This window comes from Lissotriton helveticus, chromosome 5_1, assembly GCF_964261635.1.
Source record: "Lissotriton helveticus chromosome 5_1, aLisHel1.1, whole genome shotgun sequence".
In the NCBI taxonomy this organism is placed as follows: Eukaryota; Metazoa; Chordata; class Amphibia; order Caudata; family Salamandridae; genus Lissotriton; species Lissotriton helveticus.
This window is the reverse complement of record NC_136065.1, coordinates 1,630,904,208-1,630,930,187: the sequence shown is the minus strand read 5'-3', so window position 1 is coordinate 1,630,930,187 and position 25,980 is coordinate 1,630,904,208. Positions and strand designations below refer to the sequence as shown.

The 25,980-nt window shown below is 44.7% G+C and overlaps 1 protein-coding gene across 1 annotated transcript in view; it reads left to right on the top strand.

The window, feature by feature from the left end:
* Nucleotides 1–25,980, top strand: part of NFATC4 (nuclear factor of activated T cells 4) — a 298,850-nt gene that overhangs the window by 262,627 nt on the left and 10,243 nt on the right. Inside the window, exons 7-9 of the mRNA XM_078644835.1 lie at nucleotides 705–760; nucleotides 9,477–9,603; nucleotides 9,807–10,811. Coding sequence (XP_078500961.1) covers nucleotides 705–760; nucleotides 9,477–9,603; nucleotides 9,807–10,811 — 1,188 coding nt within the window. The remainder of the gene's footprint in view (nucleotides 1–704; nucleotides 761–9,476; nucleotides 9,604–9,806; nucleotides 10,812–25,980) is intronic.

Genomic DNA, 25,980 nt, shown 5'->3' with positions numbered 1-25,980 from the left:
AGACTCTCTTCAGTTGCAGAGGGGCGACTTCATTGACTATTGTATTCATAGAGTCAAGGTAGTGGTCAGTCAGTGATTGAACATCTGAGGCACCTGAAGGGGGAAGGAGGAGGCTGCCGATGTGGGGAGGTAGGGTGGAGGGGTTAAGATTCTTCAGATCCCTTTTCCATGTTTTGGATTTGATTGGTTGAGTAGGGTTAGGTTTAACTTTTTCGTTGATAAAGAAGGTGATAATGTGGTGATCTGACCAATCGCAGGGTAGAATCGCCTCCAGTTGAATAGCGTTCTCTTTGGCAATGATGAGATCGAGTATCGCGCCTTTGTCGTGTGTTGGTTTATCGCATAATTGGGTGAGGTCAAGCGCATTGAGGAAAGTTTTGAGACTATTCACCACGGTGTCTTTCTGATCGTTCCAGTGGAGATTGAAGTCACCCAGGTAGATTTGAGTGGTCTGCCGACCGGCATTGGAAGTGATCAGGTCCATGAATTGTTGGGTGAATATGAGATTGTCACCAGGCGGGTGATAGATGATATGTAAAGCACAGACTTGTTTGCCCTCACTGGTGATGTCGAGGCAGAGGAGTTCACAGGAGGAAAGGGAGGGGGAGGTGACTTGAGTAACGGAGAGGTTGCTCCTAAAAATGCATGCACACTGGATGGACTACTTCAAGGAATGGAGCCTGACGTATCTCCTTTCCCCACAGATGGCAAGCTGATCTGGGAAGAGGAAGCCGAAGTGAACAGACTCAAGAGCAATGAGGTGAGTTGGACACAGTGTTCCAGGTCAACAAAATTATATAATATCTCTTAAGTCTATACCTGGACAAAAAGTAAAATGTATTGACAGTGGTGGCCATTGTATATCTCTCCTCCACTATCAACACCTGTGGAGTGTCCTCCCCAGCAGGATATCTGACAGAAACAGAAAGAAAGCTGGGAGGCAAGGCATGTTCACAGCCCCAATCGTGCCCATTTACTGCCCCCATGCCCACTTGGCTTCTACTCTCTGTACCCTTTCTTTCTGTCAACTGTCCAGGTATGCATGTGTAGGCACGAGGGTGGGCATGGGGTGCGAGTTGTTTACAATGGGACTGTAGATCTGCAATACAGTGGTCACTACACTGAGTAATGTTATGTGCCCATCTCCACTACCCAAACTTTGTAGACACATGGAAAGGCTTCCAGGATCTAGCTAGGAGGTGATTACACAAATCTAAAAAAGAATATTTGACACTATGATCTGACTAAAGTAAGCTTGAGCTGTAGAACCTGCTGTTGAGTAGTCAGTGAATCTATCTTATTAAGCAACCACCACCATTTCCCATTGTTATTGCCACAGCCACCTACATTGTGACTTAGCATAAGCCAGGAGGTGTGGTTGGTGGAATGTTGCAAAGGAGCCAGTACAAAACTATAGTACTCTGAATAAGTATTAAAGTATATTTTTTAGGTATCCATGCTCTCGTCCTCCCTGACTTCTTAACACCAAATAAAGACAATTAAAATAGCGAGAGGTGGTATTGTAGGGGTTACATTCAGCCTACATTTTAGTTTTCTTTTTTAACTTAGCATCTTTTTAAGATGGTGGTTTGAACATGTTTTTCACTAATACGAGAAAGTGCCACACACGCATTCATTTTTGGACAGACATTGTTGTTCTGTAGTCTGTACTGGTTTTTTTCCAGGATCAGACATATTAGAAGGCAATGTTCTTGCTTCATTTTGTGCTCTTAGTAGACTACTTTGTTATTCCAGAGTAATTAAAGAAATTGTTCTGCACCTTTGCCACAATGTGATATGGCCAGTGTTTTAATATTTAAACAGCAACTCTGTTTAATTTGGTGAGAGTCACTTCACACCAGACATATCATAGAAGCTGGTGAGCGCTGTGATTGAGATGCAGCTCTGCAGGCCCTTAAGAATGAAGATAGCCCCGCAAGTAGGAGTGTGCCAGCCCACGCACTCAGATGGGGTGCATTCGTTAATGCGCTGAGACATTATACTAGGATATGGGGTTAGATCATTCCAACAGGTTGAATGATACTCCCAACATGCCCTATCTACTACAGAGGTATTAGTGATAGGTAGGTAGAAGTAACATTAGGAACAATTAACATGGTTGAATTGTTTTTCACCATTCTAATAATGCTTATAACAAAGATGTGTGTCACCTGTTCAATAATCACAGTTCATGTTTAATTTACAAGGATTATATATTTTAATAAACATTTAAAAATGTATTATTGCTTCTCTCCTATGTGAAACTTTGGGCATGCAAAAGTGACCAACAAAAGGGTTAGATATTTTTTCCATGAATTCCTTGGGGATTACAATGGTCTTGTTTGAGGTTACCGATAACATCTAAAACTGTAGGTTTAGGTGTGGAACTGTGTACCTTGAACAAACATTTACAGATGATAAAAGAAGTCTCAATCTCTGTTTTTACGAAGTTATGTTGATATAATACTGTTGCAAAGTCAATCTGTGACCTGGGCACCCCCCAACTTTTTGCTGACTGGAACTGGTGGTAACTGACTCTGACTGACCCTGGGCTCTGTTTAACCAGGCCCAGGGCCAGTGCCAAGCTAAAAGGAACACAATAGAATACAGTTAAGACACCCAGCATACACTAGGGTACACTGTGGTATGGTGGGGGGACCCCTGTAATTGGCATGACCTACCCCATAAGTCCCTAGTATATAATAGAGCAGGGGATTGAAACTACCTAGAAGTCTCCAGTATTCTGGGGCATGGCAGTTTAGAGGCCAGCAGATTTTCTGCACCAGCATGTGTGCAGTGCTGAAGCCTAAGGTTAGTTTAAAAGCAGCACTGGTTGCCAGGACAGCTTTTAAACCATAAATTGTGCCCACACTCGACTTTGGGGGTAGAGACCCTTAAAAATGAAAAACCTACCATGTTTTTGCATATTAGGGACCCCAGGGTCACCCCTAGGTATCCAAGGGTGTGGGGGGGGGGGCAGTTATCTATAAGGTGCACCCTTATAAAATGAGGTTTTATATGCCTGGGTAAAGTGAAATTTAACATTTCACTCCCCACATTGTATTAAAGAGCTGCTCAAATTCGACTTTGATGCTAGAAGCACTGGGTAAGGATGCTCTGCAATATTTCTGCAGATTCAGAACCCCTGAAGTCTCCCCTAGTTGCACAGGGGGTGGGGGGTCCTGTATAGATTAGGGAAATACTTATAAAGTATGTTTTTATAAGCCCTGGTGCTAGAAAACTGGCCCAAGTCATTTTCCCCATTGCAAACCCCATTGCCCATAGGTTAACATGGTAGGACGTTATTGATTAATAAATGTTGATAGGAGAGGACTAGCCAGACCATTCAAAGACTTCCCAGAATGGTAGTAGTAAATCCAACAATATTATATTGTTGAATTTCTCCTAAAGTATACATACAAGAAGTTATAAGACTGTCTTGTTTGTAAGTCCAAATCCAGCCTTCCAGTGGTCTGCCCTGATTGGTCAGAGTTAAGTGGATTAGCCAGGCTGCTTTGAAGAGGTGATAAGGAACCCCTAGGGTTAATCACTTGGCTGGGAGGGCAGTGTGCTGGTCTATAGGAATGCCAGGCCAGGGGGTGGAGTCATAAACCATACTCTTCAAAGGCAGAGGGGAGGCCTGGGTTTCAGTTTCACTCTGACACTCTTGACCCAGAGTCAGGGCTAGGCTTAAGGAGGGTATGTGCAGATGGTAGGGGCAGAGTCCATGGAAATAAGCCATCCCAGGGTGATGCATCAGTGATGTCACTGACCTTGTCATGAATGATGTAATATGTGACATCATCATCAGTGGATTGCGGGCGCGCGAGTTATAGTTAGTACAACTAACTATAACAGGGGAATTTCAATGGTTTTATACGAGTGAAATGTCCAGCTAACTTTAACAACACTAAAACCTATGTTTTTTTCAGTGAATTTCTAAGTTTTTTTTAAATGCTAATCCCTAACTATATCATGTCTGAAACCTATGGTTTTTTCAGTGATTTTCAAAGGTTTTTTAAATGCTAATTCCTATATATAACATGTCTGAAACCTATGGGGTTTTCAGTGAATTTTAAAGGTTTTGTAAATGACAATTTTTAAATGTATTTATTGGTATTTTTATTTTTTATACTGATGTTCTACATTTTTTTAAACAGTTTATTTTTAGATATTTTATTTTTTAAATTACATTATAATTACATTACACATTACATTTCAAATAATACTTTCTCAGAATGAATTACTTTAGTTTAAATACTTTGCAAATAGGCAATAGACGTTTAAGTACAATAGTTACAGTTGTTGCAATGTGCAACTCAATTTCAAACACAATGCAACATTGAGGTCAATGTGAATTTCTAGTTAAATGCAATTAATTACTTTTTGGATTACTTTTCTAACCACAGGACTGGATCCTGAATTCAGTCCTGAGACATCACCTGTAAACAGTTGAGTAAAAGTGTTTTGGTTACAGTAGTGATTTTTAAGAAATATTATTGTATTTTAAAAGATGAAACTTTTTCACATAGAATCACCATTGTTAACCTATGGGAGGAAATTCACGTATCAGGTAAGTAGTGTTAACGTTACTTTTTCTTACTCAGTGGTGGATCCTGGTTCCAGCACGGGTGCATCTCCTGTAAACAGTCGAAAGAATGCGTTTACGTCATACAGGCAATTTGTAAGGAATACTTTTAGTTTGTTAAAATAGACACTTAGAAATGTTTCTGGTGAGAACCACACAATGGATTCCTATGGAAGGAAATACAAGTTACTGGTAAGTACGGTTAGAATTACTTTTCAGGATCAGTACTGGGCTCAAAGAAGCAGCACTGAGGTCACTCCTGATAACAGGTGAGTAAATCGGAATTCGTAGTTCTGCTGATTTTATAGGAATTTTTTAAAGTTCAATAACTCCACACTTAAAAGAATTTCCAAGTGAAACCAGTCAATGTTAGTCTTTGGAATGAAATTCAAGTAACTGGTAAGTACGGTTAGAATTACTTTTCATGATCAGTACTGTGCTCAAAGAGGCAGCACTGACGTCTCTCCTGATAACAGGTGAGTAAATCGGAATTCGTAGTTCAGCTGATTTTAGAGGAATATTTGTACGTTTAAAAAATCAACACTTAGAAACTTTTCTGCTGAAAACCACACAATGGATTCCTATGGAAGGAAATACAAGTTACTGGTAAGTACGCTTATAATTACTTTTCAGGGTCAGTGTTGGGCTAAAAGATGCAGCACTGGGTTCTCTTCTGATAACAGGTGAGTAAATCGGAATTCGTAGTTAGGCGGATTTTACAGGAATATTTACACGTTTCAAAAATCAACACTAAGGGCCAGATGTAGGTAATCCCGATTTACCTATTCTTTAAATACCGAATTTTACCGATTCGGTATTTAAGAATAGGTAAATGGGATGTAGATACATTTTCGGTAAAAATTACCGAATCTGTAAGATTCGGTATTTACCGAATCGGTATTTACCGATTCGGTAATTGCCATTCATTCCTATGGGCCTGGAGGCCCATAGGAATGAATGGCATACCGATTCGGTAACATGGGGGAAACATTCAAGGGTGCCAAGGTGTCACTTTGACACCCTGTTAAACTCCTGAATCGTGCTTGTGTGCAGATGTGGCACACATACATGCCCAAAGGGCATGTCTGCCACATGGCACAGTTGAAAATGCACAGATTTGCATTTTCAAAGGTATTCGTTATTTACCACCAACTTATAGTTGGTGGTAAATAACAAATCCTTACAGGTGAGAAGCACTCACTTGAGTGCTTCCTACATTTCAGATTCGGTAATTTACTGAATCGGCATTTAGGAATTCGGTAATTTACTGAATTCACAAATACCGATTCGGTGAATTACCGAATCTGAAATGTAGCCAGCTACATCCCAAATGTCTAATACCGGTCGGTAACGGCCGAAATTCGGTAATTTTGGCCGTTAACGACCAGTATTAGGGTTCCTACATATGGCCCTTAGACACTTATCTGCTGAAATCTACACAATGGATTCCTATGGAAGGAAATACAAGGTACTGGTAAGTATGCTTATAATTACTTTTCAGGGTCAGTGCTGGGCTAAAAGATGCAGCACTGGGTTATCTTCTGATAACAGGTGATTAAATCGGAATTCGTAGTTCGGCTGATTTTACAGGAATATTTGTACAATGGTGAAGGAAGGGGGCGGGGCCTGAGGTGACATGTGTGCAAACACACCTGGTGGGCCGTGTTAAGTTGCGGGATTAAGTGCCCTTGAATCCTGAGGTCCCCTGGAGGCCAACTAGCCCACCAGGTACTTCTAGTATGCACCAGGGGACTACGTTGCAGAGGGGTGTTCAGAGACCACGCCCCTTTTTACAGCACTCTGCAACGCAGCTCCGTGGCGCTTACTAGAGGTACCTGGTGGGCTAGTTGGCCCCCAGGGACCCTCTGTATTGACAAGGAATTAATTCCCCAACTTAAACCGCGCCACAGGGTGTGTTTGTACACATGTGAACTCAGGCCCCGCCCTCTCCCTTCACCACTGTGCAAACGCTCTCCGTGGCGCGGTTTAAGTTGGGGAATTAATTCCTTGAATACTGAGGGTCCCTGGGGTGCAACTAGCCCACCAGCTACCTCCAGTAAGTGCTACAGAGCTGCGTTGTAGAGAGGTGTAAAAAGGGGCAAGGCCTCAGAACACCTCTCTGCAGTATTGAATTTATTCCCCCTCTGCAAACGTACCAGGGGCGTGTTTGCAGAGTGGTGCAATAAGGGGGCGTTTCCTCCGGCCGCAATCCCGTTTTTAAAAATATTTTTTGAAGGGGGGCTGATTTTTCTACATTTTTGGTCCTGGGGACCCCATCCCCCAGGGCCTGCCCCCAATTTTTTTTATTTCTTACTAAAATATTTGGAAGGGGGCCCAGTGCCACCCTCCTGAGGCCATAGTCTGCCGCCGGGACCCCATCCCCCGGGGCATGGGCCTTTTTTTATTTTTTATTAGGAAGGGGGCCCTGGGGACCCCATCCCCCGGGGCCGCCCCTTTAAAAAAAAAAAAAAATCCTTTTGGGGATGGGGCCACGTGGCCCCCCTCCTGGGCCACTAATAGCCCCGGGGACCCCACCCCCGGGGCTGGCCCTCACCATTGGGGACCGTGGGGGGGTTCCCAATCCCCCCACGGTCCCGCCGGTTCCCCGCCTCCTGCGGGAGCCTGCATTGCTTTTCCATATGGGGAGCAGCTAACATGCTGCACCCCATATGGAAAAGCAATCTGCTTTGCTTCATTGCTTCATCCCTGCTCTCGCTTCAATGATGCAAAGCCGTTTGCAATGGCAGGGTGGGAGTCGCGAGGCTCCCTCCCTGCTATTGCAAACAGCAGTGTCCCGGGGTGGGCACCCCGGGACACTGCTGGAGCCGGCCCTGGCGGTCCCCAAGGCCATCGAGGGCTCCAGGAGGGGGGCCGCGCTCCCACATTTTTAAGAAGCCCCAGGGGTGGTGGTCCGCGGGGCTGGGGGCGGCCTCAAACCCTCCCTTTTCAAATAATTTTAAGCCCCGGGGGTGGCGGTCTCCGGGGCTGGGGGGGGCCTGAGAGCCCCCCACCCTTTTCTTAGAAGCCCCGGGGGGGTGGCGATCCCCGGGCTGTGGGGCTGCCCCGTGAGCCCCCCGCATACATTAACTTAGAGCCCCCGGGGGGTGGAGGTCCCCGGGGCTGGGGGGGGCCTCAGAGCCCCCCAGCTAATATTTTAAAGCCCCGGGTGTGGCGGTCCCCAGGGCTGCGGGGTGGGGGGGGGCCCGTGAGCCCCCCGCAAATATTAACTAATAGCCCCGTGGGTGGCGGTCCCCGGGGTGGCGGTCCCCGGGGTCCCCCCCGCATACATTAAATTTGAGCCCTGGGGGGTCGCGGTCCCCGAGACTGGGGGGGCCTGAGAGCCCTCCCACCCATTTCTAAGAAGCCCCGGGGGGTGGCAATCCCCGGGGCTGCGGGTGGGCCCTGTGAGCCCCCCGCATACATTAACTTAGAGCCCCCGGGGGGTGGAGGTCCCCGGGGCTGGGGGGGGGCCTCAGAGCCCCCCCAGCTAATATTTTAAAGCCCCGGGTGTGGCGGTCCCCAGGGCTGCGGGGGGGGGCCCGTGAGCCCCCCGCAAATATTAACTAATAGCCCCGTGGGTGGCGGTCCCCGGGGTAGTGTGGAGGGGATTGGGACCCCACACTATTTTTTGTAATAAAACCCCCGGGGGCAAATTAAAATATTTAGCGTGGGAGACCGCGTTTCTTTTTTTTTTGTAATCGGTAGGATGCGCAGATCCTACTCGCATCCCGTGAATTTTATTCTTTTTTTTAAAAAAAATATTTTTGGGGGCCCTGGGGGTCCTTGTGGGACCCCTGAGCAGGCCTAGGGGTTCAGGGTGTGTCTACCCTGCCCCCTTTTCGCGTTTTGCGACTTTTTTCTTTGCTTTCTTGTGCCTCGGTTCTACTTGGAAGCCTGTAGTTTGACCTATTTGTCGATCTATGAACACTTTCCAGCATGTTGTGTCAGGTGTCTTATAATATGTATGCATTCATGGTATGCCCATAGCAGTTCTCACAACATTCAAAAGAGAGATTTTGATAAACACATATAGGCATGGGAAAAGATTAGAGGCCTCTAAATTGGTGAACAGCCCCTTGTCTCAGTCCCCTGTTTACATTCTAGTACAATAGCACAGATGACATCTAACAGTGACTGCCAGCCACCATTCCTCAATTCTTCTTCTAGAGCAACACTCCAATCGACACAACTGCACCATCTCACTGCATCCGAATCATATCAACAAATGCTGCCAGGCGGACAAGCTGTCAACAGGTTAAGACACTTTTATCAAGTTTAAAAGGCCCTAGTCTCCAGCACAAATCATCCCCTGTAGGTGAAGGACCTCAAGGAATTCCTTCTTAACATTCAGTGACTGCAGAGGGGTAAATAATCTAGAACCACACCAACGTGTCTACATCTGACCACCCCGCTCTACACTTCCATTCTTGTTCTTCTGGTGTGACTGTGCTTTGGGCCTTATTCATTGCCCTAACTAGGAGTATCTCCTTTCTCCTGACATAGCTTGTGTTCTAAACCTCATTCTTGTTCACGAACCTTGACCTCCATGCGGGTGTAATAATTAATCCCATGAAACAATGGGGACCTGCATTTTGAAATATCTGGCCTGTAGAGATGATCTCCACCAATGTGTGACCTATGAAATAGATATAAACCTGAGTCCAAAATAGCCTCTGATTGGTCCCATGGCTTAGCCATCATGTGTGCATTACCCTTCCCAAACTCTGCTAAAGCTCCTTTTAGTTTCTATCTGTAGGATAAGGCCTTCTCAGTTTTGAGTGGACTCTGAGGTCTATGCAGGACCAGCTAGAGAACACTGGACCAAGAATAAAAGTGAAGCTTCTGGAATCTTCTGTACCATAACAACAATTTCTTTCTCCTCCTGCAGCGGACGATGGTACTCGAGGTCCCTGAGTATGGCAACAAGAAAATCACTCGCCCTGTCCAAGCATTTTTCTATGTTTCCAATGGTAGAAGGAAAAGAAGTCCAACCCAGTGCTTTAAGTACTTGCCTGGTGAGTAGTGTGCGTGTAGTGTGGAAGAGATCTGTATTCTCAGAAAGTTTGTGTAATGCATATTTTATATTTCATGGGCTTCCTCATTTTTCTCAGTGATTATTGCAAACCTAAAGGTCCATGATTGTGTGTGATCAGTATTATTGACTCAGATCATTGGTAGCCATTTATAAAGCACACATTGTTCTTTTCTTGACTTCCAGTGATCTTCAAGGATGAGCCGTGCTCTGAGATCATGCTGCACCGGTATCCTTCGCCCCCAGATGCCCAGACTGAGGTCTTCACAGAGCTGCGCACCTTCAGCCCTGAAGAGGGGGAGATGGAGGTGCTAACCACCCATCAGACAGCCTCATACCATTGTCTACAACCCGCCAGGCCAGCAGATCATAGCTTCCCAGACGTGCCCATGGACCAATCACCATTCTATCCTACCACTCAGGACTGTACCTACGGCGGGGGTTTCTCTGGCCTCTCCCCTTCGCAGTACGACTATCCCCCTTCCTACTTTGAGATGGGGGGTGAAATGTTGGCGCACCAGAACCTGTTGCCCATTATCCTTGGAGACCCACCTCCGTTCCATTCAGCCCACACCAAGCTGCCACCGAGTCCTGTCCCATGGTCTCCACAGCCCCCCACCAGCTTCCAGGCAGGCCTCTTTCCCTATTTACAGCAGTCGCCTCCACAACCCTTTGCTGACCAAGCCTGTCTGCAGATATCACCACAACCCTGTCACACAGTTTCCTCTGCTGGTGAGCTCTGCCCTCCTGACTTTGAAGGTGGTCAGCAAGATAGAGGGCACATTACGCACTCTGAGGAGGCAGGCACAGCCCCATCTGCATCTCATGATGCTGGCCCATCCATGAAGGCGGCTGAATGCCCTGAGAGATCATTTCAATCTATAGGCTTGCTCTACCCACCCCTGGAGCCTCCAGCCTATCGGATACCTTCGCCTGTGTTCAACTCAGTTGCCCAGGGTCACCCGCAGCCCTCTCCTCCCTTACCTACCAAGTCCCCCTTAGGACAGATTCCAGATGCTCCCCAGGTTGAGATGGCAGCCCCTGAAAGCATTGAGGACCCTGTGAAACGTCTAACAGAAGGGTACACCAAAGAGGACCAGCATTGTGATGCAGGAGAGGAGACCTTGGACAAAGATGGCTACAGCAGCCCATTTCACAGTATCCCTATTGAGGGCATCACCTTGGAAGAAGGTAAGAATCCAGTTTAATGGTCATACTGAGTGTAATGTTCATTTGTAAAACGTTCATGTTCTCTGGGCCTTTTAGGCATTTATCAAACATGTTTTTCACCCTCAGTTATTCCTAATTCCATTGCTGTGCTCAGTTAATTCAAGCCAGAAGCCTACAGGGCCTGCCCCCTAAGCTCTGAGTAATGTGCAAAAGGAATTCTGCAGGCATTCATTGAAGGCCTAAATTCTGATACATGTACAACCCATTGTAATAGTTTCTACGGCAAGAGAGATCCATCATGGTACAACTTGGAATTTCAAATAAAGATCACGCTCGGTTTCTAGACAGGTTCTCCGTGGGACGTGCTGTGGATGTTCCTGCCGGGACTGTTCCCTACTGTGCCTGGGATGTACCGTGGGTTTCTTTCAAGTCTGCACCCTAGGATCTTTTTATTATGGCTTTTGTTTTGATATGATTCAAACCTAACTGTACTATAATCATTTTGGGAACTAGGCACAACAGGTCACTTGAAGAACACAATGCCCCCTTTCAAGTTATCCGACTTTGTGTGGTTTGCCTTTGAGCAGGCACCGTCTCCCCTCTGGGTTAGAGTCCTCCTTTAGCTCAAAGGTTAGCCTGAACCTAAAGTAACTACTGAGTATTAACAGATCTCCCTATGGTGACGGGTCCAATGGATTTACATCTGCTCCTCTCCCCTCTTCCAAATACTAGTGAGGGTCTTCTACTGCTAGTCTTTAGTTCCCTTGACTCCTTTCTTATGGGTAGTGGTAGTCCAGACAAATGACAAGGAATTGCCAGAGAATTGAAAGTAACCACAGATCTTCTGCCTGCTCTTTAGCTGAAAAAGTACAAAGAATTACCAGAAAAGGAATAGAGCCAAGGTGGCAAGCCTACAACTATTAGGTAAGGTCAATGTGCACCTTTGTCATTAATGGTATTAAAGTGAAAAAAAATTTTTGCAAATGATTTACCTTTGCCAGAAGACAAAGCATTGGGTGTGAGTGCATCCTTTCTTTTTCCCATAAAACAGATCAGCCTAAATACCCTCCTGCACTGAAGAGACTGGTTTTCCACCAGCTGTTATTTAGAAATAGCCTACGGTCAACAATCCTAACCAAGACCAGTCATTTTATTTTCACACAGAGGAAGATAGGCCCCACTTGAGCTCCGGATGAGTCTTAAGTAGCTATCAAACAGTTGTCATACGCGGTATTTACCACTTGATAATGGTGAGCCCAGGTAGATGCCATCTTATCACCCCACCCCAGATGAGCAGTAGCATTTACTGCCCCTCTGTGTAAGAGCAGCCCCATGCATTTGAGTCATACTGCATCTTCAGGGATATTCCCTCCTCTTCTAGTTAGTCTGCAGCCAGAGTCATTAACTTTTGGAGTTCCTGTGGGACACCCAGCACATTAGCCGTAGTTGGGTTTTCCATTTTAATCAGCTGGAGGACCATGCGTGTAAGACTTCAAGTTCATAATCCTGGTGGATTGCTTATGTTAGCAAAAATAAAGTTGGGTCTTTACTTCTCGAACATCCTGATACTTTTCTGAAAAGTCTCGAAGCATGCTTTTCAGAGCCCATTGAAGCATCTGAACAGGCTGCTGTAATGCAATAAAATTCGTTAATTATGTGTAATTATGGAAAATTCCTATATCGTCTTGGGAAATCGGGGGGGGGGCAGTAGTTTTAGACAAGTTGGACTCTCCCAATTGGAAATAAGTAGCTACTGTACTTATCAAAATAATATATTTCAATCATATCCTTTCTTAAATTACACACACACACACAAGCACGCCCATTGGCAACACCAATAGGGCTGGCATTATAACTGAAACCGTCTTTTAACTCATCATAGGTGCAGTCTTTCACTCATTGTTGCACTATACAAGATAAATTAAAAGACTAAAACTAGAAAAAACAAATAGTCACCTCCTAAACGGAAGGGGTTCACCCTCACAAGCGAATATACACGAGTAACAAAAAGTGCACCAAATTATATACAGGCATTTGCGGGCTGACTCCAAGGTCGAACGGGTGGGTATACCCTTAAGTAGCTCACCATACAATGCGCGTTGCAGTGGTGCTAGTCGTGAAATATTGGTGCTTAAGTGGAAAAAATCGCAATAAGTGATCAAGTCCGTGAGTCTAACGGACTTGATCACTTATTGCGATTTTTACCCACCCGTTCGACCTTGGAGTCAGCACGCAAATGCCTGTATATAATTTGGTGCACTTTTTGTTACTCGTGTATATTCGCTTGTGAGGGTGAACCCCTTCCTGAATACACTTACCTTTTTTTACAGATTGCGATGAAGTCCCCTGATAAAGGGCATGCGTCCCGAAATGCATAGGGACTGATGCATTGCGACTGGATGATATATAATGTATAATGAGAAGAAATATCATTGCAACGGATAACTGTACTATGAATCGCAGTTAATTCAATTACATTTTGTGTGTTGAACTTCGATGGATTTGGTCATTGCCACGTACCTCCCAGACCTTTATTGGATGGGCATCTAAGGAGACATAGTCTCATCAGGAGTGCCATTTCGGACAAGTGCCGTTAGTTTCGACACTTCTCTTATTGTTTTTGTTAAAACATTAAGGGCCAGATGTAGGTAATTCTATTTTACCGACTCATAAATACCGAATTTTACCGATTCGGTATTCATGAATCGGTAAAATAGAAGTACCGAGATGTAGGTAAATCCAGATGTGGATTTACCGAATCTTTAAAAGTCGGTATTTACCGATTCGGTAAATACCGACCGGTAATGCCCCATTCATTCCTATGGGTAAATACCGATTTTGACAAGGGTGCAGGGGGTGTCACTTTGACACCCTCTAGCACCCCCAAAAAAGGTTCGGGGGCCATGTGGCAGGCATACCTGCCCTAAGGGCAGGTCTGCCTGTCATATGGCACAGGTCATATGCCTGTCATATGGCACAGGTGTGCATGCACATGTGCATGCACACCTGAATCGGTATTTTACCATCAAATTGAATTTGATGGTAAAATACCGAATTTGTAGGGCTTGTGGGACTCAGAAGAGTCCCACCTACATCTCAATTTTACCGATTCTGTAAAAATACCGGTCGGTAAATTTACCGACCGGTATATTTACCGAATCGGTAAAATTACCGAAATGGCCTGTTTCCTGCCCCCTACATCTCAAAAGCCAAATACCGGTCGGTAACGGCCGAATTCGGCCGTTACCGACCGGTATTTGGCTACCTACATCTGGCCCTAAGTCCCCCGAGGCCAGGTGGGACTTTCTCCTGTGGCACCCAAAAACTGTATACCTTCTATGATTGAAGACTTACCCAGTTTACCATATTAACGAGGAGTGCCGCACATCACCCCATTTGCTCTACATTATGGACAATGCCATTCCAATATTGGCTGCATAGCTTAGAAGGAGGTGTTGCGCAGGATACAGTGACATGCATATACAATGAGCAGCAAACAAGCTGTCTGGGGAACTAACAGAAGCTCCAAAACACACAAAATAAAAAAGGACAAGGAAAGATATAAAGAAAGAGGAAAATGCAAAACTAAATGAAGGGCCCAATTAGTCCAACACTGAAGCGCAATTGTTTATTTTCGGGAAGCGCACTCATGTATTTCCAGGACAATATGGACACGTGATAAGTGTGGCAAAGTGCTGTCACTAACATGGCGGTACAAAAGAGGGTGGTGATGGACGGAGCATCTGAACCAATCAAACACTCACACCCAGTCAAAAGATCTGGGTTTGATCCATCACCGTTCTTTAGCTCACTCTGCCACCCCAGTTCAGACATGGCTATATGCAAATCAGTCTGACCCTGTGCCTCATGGGAACAGTCCAGCCGGAACTGCCAAGCCATGCCTTCCCTGGACCGGAAACAAGCTTCCGAGGACCGGTATCTGGTATTCCAGCCGTCTTCAGCCCGGCTTGCTCGAATCCAGTGGCAAAGTGAGCAAGGGACTCACGTCTGAGCATACCCTGCCACACTTATGGCGGCCAAAGCGGTACAAAAGGGGGTGGTGATGGACGGAGCATCTGAACCAATCAAACACTCACACCCAGTCAAAAGATCTGGGTTTGATCCATCACCGTTCTTTAGCCCACTCTGCCACCCCAGTTCAGACATGGCTATATGCAAATCAGTCTGACCCTGTGCCTCATGGGAACAGTCCAGCCCGAACTGCCAAGCCATGCCTTCCCTGGACCGGAAACAAGCTTCCGAGGACCGGTTTCTGGCATTCCAGCCGTCTTCAGCCCGGCTTGCTTGAATCCAGTGGCAAAGTGAGCAAGGGACTCACGTCTGAGCATACCCTGCCACACTTATGGCTAACAAAGCGGTACAAAAGGGGGTGGTGATGGACGGAGCATCTGAACCAATCAAACACTCACACCCAGTCAAAAGATCTGGGTTTGATCCATCACCGTTCTTTAGCCCACTCTGCACCCCAGTTCAGACATGGCTATATGCAAATCAGTCTCAAACCCAGATCTTTTGACTGGGTGTGAGTGTTTGATTAGATCATTGCATTAGGGAACACACATTACTTGTCAATGCCAGTGTCTTTACATAAGTATTAAAAGAGGGCTATGCCCTCTGTGATGTATGCCTCTTATCATGTACCATTGCAGTAGACTTTCCATAGCAAACATTGACCATATTATGGCTCACCGCACATTTTTTATCAGGAGTTCATACCGTTTCCAGGACTGGGGAATGGATAGATGTGCTGCTAGAAGAATACAGTTTACCCTTTGTTGACATCAGTGGATAGGCGTTGTCTTTGTGCAGCTAAAAAATACCACCTGTGCGTCAAGCTCAAGAGAAATGCTGGTCATATCCCTCAAAATGTGTTAAATCGATTTTCAGTACTTCTGTGGTTTTTACATAAGCTTTCTTAGTACATCCTCTCAAACATATATCAGTGTCCCAAACATGGCGTACCGTCAAACCAGAGTAAAATTCATATGCATAAGTATTTTATGTGTTCTCCCTGTGCTGAGAATTTAGCTGTGATCCAAATTATATCCCACATAGCTTAACATATTTGTCCTCCTAACGTCATCTCTCACTTATCCATGTATTTGTGTCTCTGCAGTTGCCCGCTTCTATTATTCAGGTTATAGAGACTCTCCCCTGACCCTGCTGTTCCACCTGATTCTTAGTGGGTCCAGTGAAGCCAATGGAAAAGTATACAATTTCCCCTGGAGACAGGTTCAAGTCTTCCACACATGACTCTCTCTCTCTCTGTTCCTAGTATTCTCATTCTCAAATAGTTCCATGAGAATTGGGGGTAAGTTCTGTTTCCATTCCCAGAATCTACCTTCTATCATTCATGGTGGGAAAATAGGTTCATTGATTATAGGTGTCATATGAGATGGGTACAGTGTATCCTTATTTTCATGTATTGCCCTATCCCAGTACTCCAATAAAACACTAGGAGAAGTGAGGGCATTTGTGCCTACACATCTGTGTTTGGGTGGAAACCACTGTGTGATATAAAGGAGTATTGCTGAATAGTTTTACTCTACCCAGAGTGCTGGGTTTATGTACTGCTTATAACTCCATTCTAGTGTGGGCCTAATCTGCGCATCTCGGAAATATGCCTCCATATTTGGGAAACCCTTTAAAATCTCTCTTGTTTGTTTATACAGCATTGATTTTGGAACTCTAGGGTTCTTGCCCTGTCATGTAAAGGCAGATTATAGTGTATACACTTTACTAGCAGGGACTTTACTAGGAGGGGGGACAGCTCTGTCTAATATCTCTACTAATGGCCAGAGTAGCCGTCAATTTGGCATTGTTGTTTTTCTGGTCCTAGGCTCTTCAAAGTTAGCTGGAAGGAGTATTGGCATCTGTCTGCCTAGTCCTTCCTTGGCCAATAGTTTTGTCAGGAACATCCATTCCGCCCTGTCAAAGGTGTTCTCCGCTTCTAGCCTGAGGAAGACCAATCTCTATTTAGTTTATTCTGCTATTGCCAAAGCAGATGCTGTCACAGGTGTGGCAATTTTGATTAAAGCCACCCTTGTATTCAGAGATCAGGATAGTCCAAACTGAATTTAGTTGATTAACAAAGCCATAAGTTAACCACTCTGCATACGTATTTAATATTCCTATGGGTCTGTGGGGACAGCAATGGTTGGAGTCCTGTGAGTGTTTAATAGTAAGGTAAACATGGATTCAGTTACAGTATCCATTACTACACAAGTGGAGACAGTAATTAAAAACTCTAGCTTGGGATTCAGCTAATAATGTTATGAAGGCCCTATTAAATTGAGGCAGTAAATCCATTCACACCAGGACCATTTTTATTCGGTAATTGCTTGATGGCCATTCACACCTCCTTAGGAGAAATAGCCTCCACCAGTTGGATTTAAGTCATTTGGCTCTATTGTCTGGAAGGTAAAATCGGCTAGATATTCTTCGATTAGTTGTTTGTTGCCCTGTGGAGTAGCCTAGAGAGAAGAATAGAAATCGTGAAAAGGCCAATAGTGTCCACTTGTCATGTGAAAAGTCGTCCCCCCCTTTTAAGTTTAAAGTTTGGTATGTTTGTCTGCTGGTTCCCCATCTGCATTGTAAGCATATTCATAATATTTTTGGTTAGTGAACAGCATTTTGTGTGCAGTTTCACTAAACAACATTTGCTCTAATACCCATCTAGCCTGGTGAACCACCCTGTTGGTTCTTCCCGACCTGTCTTGTTTGTGATAGATTACTAAATGATATATCCAGGGCTCCAACTTGAGCTTTCTCTCCCTGGCTTACCTCAAGAATGTGGACGTATCTGATATTAACTCATCCTTTTGACCATCTTGTCTTCTTTGCAGAATGTATCTCTAGACAACTCTTGCACTGCATTCGCATAGAAGTAGTGCTCTTTGGCTTCCCTAATTAATGAGTAACCGGTTGGGTTTCGAAATGCCATCTCATGGACTTGCCAGTGTATGGATGGTCTTGGCACTCTCTGACCCAAGTCCAGATGCATTGTGACTGCAGAGTGGCCCGAATAGAATTTTGCACCAATTTCTGAGTCTATTAAAGTTTAGATAATTGATGAGAAAAACATCTATTTTCCAACAGCTTCTGTGTGCATTGGAATAAAACACATAATCCCTTTCGTCAGGGTGTTTAAACATCTGCATATCTATGCTGGCTTGATGCCTTGAGACAGTGTATTACCAATTGTTCGGGAGCAAACTCTGGCTGTGGTGCAATCTACATTGGAGTTCAGGGCAACATTAAAGTCGCCACCTAATATAGTGCTCCCTCTCATAAAGTGAAAAATTGCTGGAAATACTTGCTCAAAAAAATATATCCTTCCTTTTACACAGAGAACAGCATTATCAATATACCTCTCAGTGCCCCCTAAGGTCCAACAACCACCACAGTGTTGTGCCTTGCCACGCAATGGAACTCTTCTTCCCATCACGATGTCCACCCTGAAATAACTCGTATACTTGTCATGCAGAGATCACATGAGATTACTTTAATGAACTTCAGAAATGTATTCTTCAGGAAAGAAAGTCCCAAGTCACAGGCCCCCTTCTAACATCCACTTCACCTCTACATTCCACCTTCTAATCTTACATATTTTAACACAGTGGTTCTTTAATCTTCACTGGCCCCACTGAATCATTATTGGAATCCACTGACCCCCACTGTCATTACTAGAGTCCAGGGACCCCGTCCTAAGCATTTTTTATGATTTGAACTGCAATCCATACACAAAAATAGAGAAACAAGCATTCATCTAACAAATACGCAAAGATGAAATATTCTATTTAATTCACAAACAAATATTAAAACATCAACATTTTAATGGGCTGGTTGGACCTTTTTGTAAATTCAATGAAGGCAAGGCATCATGCATATAATATCCTGTTTGCTCTTGCACTGCTCTCACAAATCAATTTGAGGATACTAACTTATTTTTTTGCCTCTGATTTCAAATTCCATCACATTAACAGAATGTTTTACATTATTCAATTTTACATTATGCTTCATTTAAATACACTTTATTAATGTATTAAATGTATAGAGCTTTCGCGGACCTCCTGAGTAGGCTCTGTGGACCCGCAGTGCTTCCCGGACCACAGCGTAAGAACCATAATACAAGCTCTAAAAGAGATATGCACAACATTACACGCCTCCTTCTGTGACCCAAAAAACCTCAATCGTGATGAGAATTCCAGCCTCAAATATGTCCCTTGAAGCATAGCTATATTGACATCCTTAGTGTGTATCTATATGAGAAGAACATACCAATTTATTGTCAGTTAAGGCCCTGCAAATTCAAAGTAATTATCTTAATTACCCCCATGCAATCAGTAAGTTTATGTGCACCATTAGGGCCCTGAATCTCCCTGTCGGGAATCTCCCCCAGCAATCCAGTTTTGTTTGCCTACCCTTAGCACTCTTACTCATCGCCATACCTTACTTGTTTCCATTGGATTAAAGTCTAGATGTGCAGCAGTTATACCGGACAAACCTATGTGTAATTCCTGAAACCTATAGCAGCAAAAATACAAAAAAGAAGAAGAAAAAAAAAGTTACAATGTAACCATACAAACGCATACTGGTAAATATCTGCCCTTAAAATAGGGCTAGCTTTGAGATGCCTAATCACTTCGAGATGCCTAATTGCTATGATGCCTAAACCATCCTCTGAGGAGCTTTCCATTGGTTCTAGATGAAGATGTCTTTGTCTGTGCTGTGCTACTCTTACCTGGCTGGAGAGTTGTCTTTTCCGTGGGGATTCATGCATCAATTTACTAGGAATTCATTAGGTTCTCCTGAGAGTTTTACGTGGGGAGTTGTAGAGCCGTGCTTGGTTCTTCTTCAGGTATTCTGCCTATGTGAAGTTTATCATTGAGTGAAAATATCAGACGAAATGGGGAGCTCTATCTACATGCAATTTTTTGGGGGGCGGAGATGCGTTGGGACATCCGTGAATTCTTTTTGCTTGGCTAACAGCCGAGATGTCTCAAAACTGAAGTATTTCATCTCCAATAAATGTGAGGGATTCCTGTGGCCGGTTATCTGGAAGACGTTCACTCTTGTTGTTACATCTGGAACCAGCTTCTGTCTAATTTAGAGAGTAGAACAAACTCTGTGAGTGTAATCCAACAATTTTTCGTTGTCCTCTGGGATCTTCAGTATGTGGTGAATCAGTTGTTGAATATGCTACTTACCTCAGATGCGTTTATTGTTGCATCTGTTATGGTGTCCACAATCATCAGTTTTATTCTAGAGAGATTATGTTTGATGTTTGAGTTGCATTGTTCTTGCGGACCGTTCTTCTATTGACCTTGTTCCATCCAATTGTTCTCTGCTTTCTCCACCCTTGTATCGACTTCTAGAAGAGGATGGTCAAGATTCTGAGAGCATGCATTCCTTTCTTCAACTTCTGCATCAAAAGCTGGATTTTCCCCCTTGTCAATAGGATATGTAGCTCTATGGTGTTGGAGACCTGGGTAGGAAGGGGGTTCCATTTATTCTTCTCTTCTGTCTGCTTTCTGGGAAGCCAGTTACGCCTTTATTGAGGGAGTATTTTGGGATTTGCTCTTGTTATTTGCCATAACTCTATTGTATTACCATTGGTGTCACTCGGAAACTCAGTACTCTGCGATACAGCCCCTGATGCTCACCTCTGTAGCCTAGAAAGCACCTTTACTCTCAAAGTGACACTAGTATAGCAATCAGCATTCCCAAATCGAGGGTCTGCATCCAGGAGAAACAATTTTGAAATCGATTACGTGGTCTAAACAAGATGCAACCGATCACAACCAATGCTTCTCCACCAAATTGCCAATGTTGCGTTGATTTTATTTATTTATTTTATTTATTTATTCAAAGTTTTATATAGCGCGAACAAGATCCTTACAGATATCAGAGCGCTTCACAGAGACAGGGGTAGGGGCAGCAGGAATGAACAGAGATAATGGGAGCAATATAATAGTCACTAACATAGTAGGATAATAATAACGTACAGAAAACATATCAATATACAATCAGGTAAACAAGTAATATAAGACGGCACAAGTCATTGATCCCACTACAGAAGGGTTCAGGTAAACCTGGGATGTGTAGATGGCTTATACCAATTTCTTAGGATAGAGAGAGCACTGGGTGGGGGCATCGGGAGGGTGATTCAATCAACCAAAGTGTATCATATATTGGTCGGTAGTAAGAGAGTAGCGTAGTAGTGTCACCATCAAGTAGGAGTATAGTGCCAAAGGACAAGTGAACAGTGATACAAAGCGATGCAGAGTCTCTGATCCAGCACCTATAAAGTTCAGGAGATCTTGGCTAGAAGGATGGTTTTCACCTCTTTCTTGAAGAGTGCAGTGGAGGAGATAAGCCTGGTTTCAGGAGGGAGCGCATTCCAGATCCTGGGTGCCATTCCCGAGAAGGAGCGCTTGTATGTTTTCTCTTTCCGGAATCTACGGGGTTTCAGGAGTAGATTTTTTTGTACTTCTATTGGATCTCGAACCTCCTGATATAGACAACTTTTGAGCGAGGTAGTTGGGTGCATTGTGGTGCACGGCCGCGTGTGTCATAACTGCAATTTTTAGCTGTATTCTGGCTTCAAAAGGCAGCCATTTTAGAGACTTTAAGTCTGGGGATATATGCGAATGTTTTCTTGAGCCAGTAATGAGTCTCGCGGCAGCGTTCAAGGAGGCTCTTAGGGGTGCTGTTGTGGATAGCAGGAGTCCGCTGAGGGCCACAATTCCGTAGTCTATTCGAGGGATGACTAAAGCTTGTACAGCAGTTTGAAGTCTTTGGCAGGGAGGAAGGGTTTAAGTTTCCTCAGTGTATTGATTTGGAAATTAGCTCCTTTTGTGGCTTTGCTGACGTGCTGCTGCATGTTGAGCTTGGCGTCGAGTGTGATGCCAAGGGATTTCGCCGAATCCACGATGGTAGGTTGGACATTGAGTGCTGTTAGGTTATTGAGCCAGGTTTGGGTGGTGGAAATTTTCGCCGGGGGTGAGATGAGTAGGAACTCAGTTTTCAGAGCATTTAGTTTGAGATGATTATCGGCCAGCCAAGATTGAGTGTTAATAAGTGTGGAATTCAGATGTTTGATATCTTCCGGGGATTGTAGCTTTAGGTAAAGTTGTGTGTCGTCTGCGTACATATGGAATTGAACATTAGATGCTTGGAGCAAGGTGGCGAGAGGTTCCATGACGAGGTTGAACAGTGTGGGGGAGAGGGAGGATCCTTGTGGAACACCTAGATCTGCAGGCACAGGTGTAGATAGCACATTGTCGATCTTGAACTTCTGAGACCGGTTATGAAGGAAGGACGAAAACCATTTGAGAACAGTTCCCGATAGACCCATTCTACTGCTTAGCAGCTCCAGCAAGCTCTCATGTTTGACCGTGTCAAATGCTGAAGAGAGGTCAAGAAGGATGAGGAGGCAAGACTCATTGCGATCAAGGATTTGGAGGGCGTCATCAATTATGTGTGTCATAGCTGTTTCCGTGCTATGTTTCGCTCGGAAGCCTGATTGATGAGGGTTGAGGAGGTCAAATTGATCAATGTGTTTTGTTAGTTGGAGTTGGACACATTTCTCCAGCAGTTTGGCCAGGGTGGGGATATTGGTGATGGGACGGTAATTGTTTAGGTCAGGCGGATCAGCTGTAGGTTTCTTGAGTATAGGCGTGACTTGCCCCACCTTGAGGGAGTCTGGAATGAGACCTTGTTGAAGGGAGCTGTTGATGGTTTTGGCCCAAAGAGGGAGGAGCAAGGGGATGTAGTCTTTTACAGCATTAGCAGGTAGGGGGTCTATGAGGTGATTAGAGGGCTTCAAGGTGCAGAGCAGTTTTTGTATTGCTTCTTCCGAGTAGGTATCGAAGTGCAGCCATGATGCCTTGTTTTTAGGTTGAGTGTTAGACATTCTGGTGTGGATGGGGAATCGGCTTACATCCATGATGAGGTCATTTCTTATGTTGTCAGTCTTTAGCTTAAAGAAAGCAGAGAAGGCTTCACAGTGTGGGGTGTCGCTTGTTGTGCTGTTTGATTGTAAGGGTTGTGTCTTTGTTTGAGTCTTTATTAGTTCGAATAGCTTTCTTGGCCTGTTTTTTGCTTGGTCCAACTGGCGGCTAAAGAAGTCCGACTTTGTGCGCTTTATTTTCCTGAAGTAGGCATTTCTCTTGTTCTTAAGCCTTTTGAGATGCAGTGGTGAAGGGTCAGATCTCCAGGTGCGCTCTGCCATTCGCATAGAACGCCTGTCGTCATTGAGTCTATCGTCATACCAGGGGTTCGAAATTTTGGTGGAGACTCTCTTCAGTTGCAATGGGGCGACTTCATTGACTATTGTATTCATAGAGTCAAGGTAGTGGTCGGTCAGTGATTGAACATCCGAGGCACCTGAAGGGGGAAGGAGGAGATTGCCGATGTGGGGAGGCAGGGTAGAGGGGTTGAGATTCTTCATGTCCCTTTTCCATGTTTTGGATTTGGTTGGTTGAGCCGGATTAGGTTTAACTGTTTCGTTGACAAAGAAGGTGATAATGTGGTGATCTGACCAGTCGCAGGGTTGGATCGCCTCCAGTTGGGTAGAGTTCTCTTTGGCGATGATGAGGTCGAGTATCGAGCCTTTGTCGTGTGTTGGTCTATCGCATATTTGGGTGAGGTCAAGCGCATTAAGGAAAGTTTTGAGACTATTCACCACTGTGTCTTTCTGATCGTTCCAGTGGAGATTGAAGTCACCCAGATAGACTTGGGTGGTCTGCCGACCGGCATTGGATGTGATCATGTCCATGAGTTGTTGGGTGAATATGAGGTTGTCACCAGGCGGGTGATAGATGAGATGTAAAGCACAAACTTGTTTGCCCTCGCTGGTGATGTCAAGGCAGAGGAGTTCACAGGAGGTAGGGGAGGGGGAGGTGGCTTTAGTAACGGAGAGGTTGCTCCTAAAAATGCATGCAATTCCCCCGCCTGTCTTGCCAGGCCTGTCCAGTCTAATGATGTGATAGTTGGGGGGGACTAGTATGTCCATAATCGGGGTAGAGGCTTCAGTAAGCCACGTTTCAGTCAGAATGGCTAGGTCCAGATCCATTGCTGAGACGAGATCAACGATGTCGGAGGAGTGTCTCTGGGCCGATCTGCAATTGAGTAGGATGCATTTGAGTTTGGGAGTGAGAAGGGTGGTCGAGCCTTCTAGTGTGAGGGGGACTTTTCTGAGGTTGTTAGGGACGGAACCTCTGTTGTTAATGGTTGGGAGCCTCAGAGGATTTGTAAGAATTGTGGGTATGGGGATGTGTGTGTTGTTGATGACCTTATGACCCTTACAATGTACTGAGTCTTCATCAGGACAGAAAATGTTTTGAGCAGAAAGAACATAAATGTTGATGACCACTGAACAAAACACCTAACCACCAGATTAAGTGTCACAAGGGAATTCTCTTGCAAATTACTGATTTCATCTCTGCCCAAACATGCCATTTTTCCTCTGTTTTATCGTCCGTTCTGACCTTTTGCATTCAGCTTTCCTCTGCAAGTGGTCATTCAGCCATGTCTCTATTCACGCTTGAAGAGTGGCACCTCGGTTTGACAACAGTCTAATGACTGCTATTTATTTTGCTAAGACAAGTCCCAGTAACGAGAATCTATATTGCATTTTGCCATTTTTGCGGCATGAAATAATACTGATAAGGCAGTGTCACAGAGAGACCTCTAGTTTGGTGCCTGTTACCTTCCTTAGTCTCAGCGTAGCCCTTCTCTAGTACAGTGTTACATTGGTGCAGCCCCAGATCGTATGTAGGAAATCAGCACCCCAGAGCTACACCTGAAATACTCATTCTTTCTTCTCTGAGATGCTGCTGAGCCGTACAGGAGACAAGTGCAGCACAGCATGTAAAAATGAGCCCGCTGAAAGCAGGCATTACCAGAAACCTCCTGAACCAGAGTACATGCTCTGTTCCATTCCCCCACTGTCCGTGTCTCCGGCAGGTCTCTGTCCCACCCTTCCTAGAATGCATCCCCACCTTGAGCCTATCTTTTTTTTAAAGCACCATAGAGTAAGGATACCAGGTGTCTGGGGAATCCCATGTTCACCAGTACTTCCCTTTTGGTGTGTCCGGAAAGAACCTCGATATTTCTATAGCCACCTTGGTCAGCCTGGCAACTGGTCAGTTATAAACTACAACTGTAGGAGGATCCAAGCTTTGAGCCCTACTCAGTGAAGGCTTAACCACTGGATAATATGGCAGCTTGCTTACACAATCCCCCTAAGGACATTAATCACCTTACGATGAAAGATGGTGCTGTCAGACCCATTTCTACTCATGCTAAAAAGCATGACCAACTGTGTGGCAGAAAACGTTAGGGGCCTGTGAAGGTTGGGATGCTACCATAAACAAAAACAGAAAATGCTTATCGGTTTCTTGGAGCTGAGAGCAGTGCAATTGGTACTAGAGATTTTTACACTGTAACTTACAACAAAAAAAAACGTTCTTGTGCACAACCAATATGACTGTAATGTAACATCCAATATCAAGGGGGCACTCACTCAACCCATCTGTCTGCCCTTGAGCAAGCCCAATGGCAATGTGCTTTTCTTCACCAGGTTTTGCTCCTAACAGATATCTGGCTGGGATTGGACAACAAATTTGCACATGTGTTAGGCAGGACGCATCAACAAGTGAACAAGTGACGTCAGCAATACAATACAAATGGAGGCACCAACAGTTGATCCATTTACTACCACTAAAAATGCAAAATGTGCAAGCTATGCTACCAGGTACTCACATCCACCATCCATGGCTAATGCTCTGCAGATGTACTGGTCAGGGGGTTTTCCCTAGGTTTTCCCTCCTCCACCTCTGATTCCATACATATGGAGGAAGAAGATACAAAAGACAACCATGGTACTCAGTGCTACTGGAAATGTCTGTTTGCATGAAAAGTTATCCCTAAGAGCAGACATTTTACTCGGCATCAAGGGCGACCTAAGATCTAAGAGTATTGTTATCTTCAACTTCCAGAGGAGTCTCTACTCATTTTGCAAGAAGCTTGGAGGTCTTCCACACACTTGTGCTGCAAAATAAACTTTTTCAAATTACTACATTAGTAAGCATACACAGCCTCTGCAAGCATTGGTTCAAGACATCTGCTGTCTGTTACACTTACAGGTTTGGCAGGCACAGCC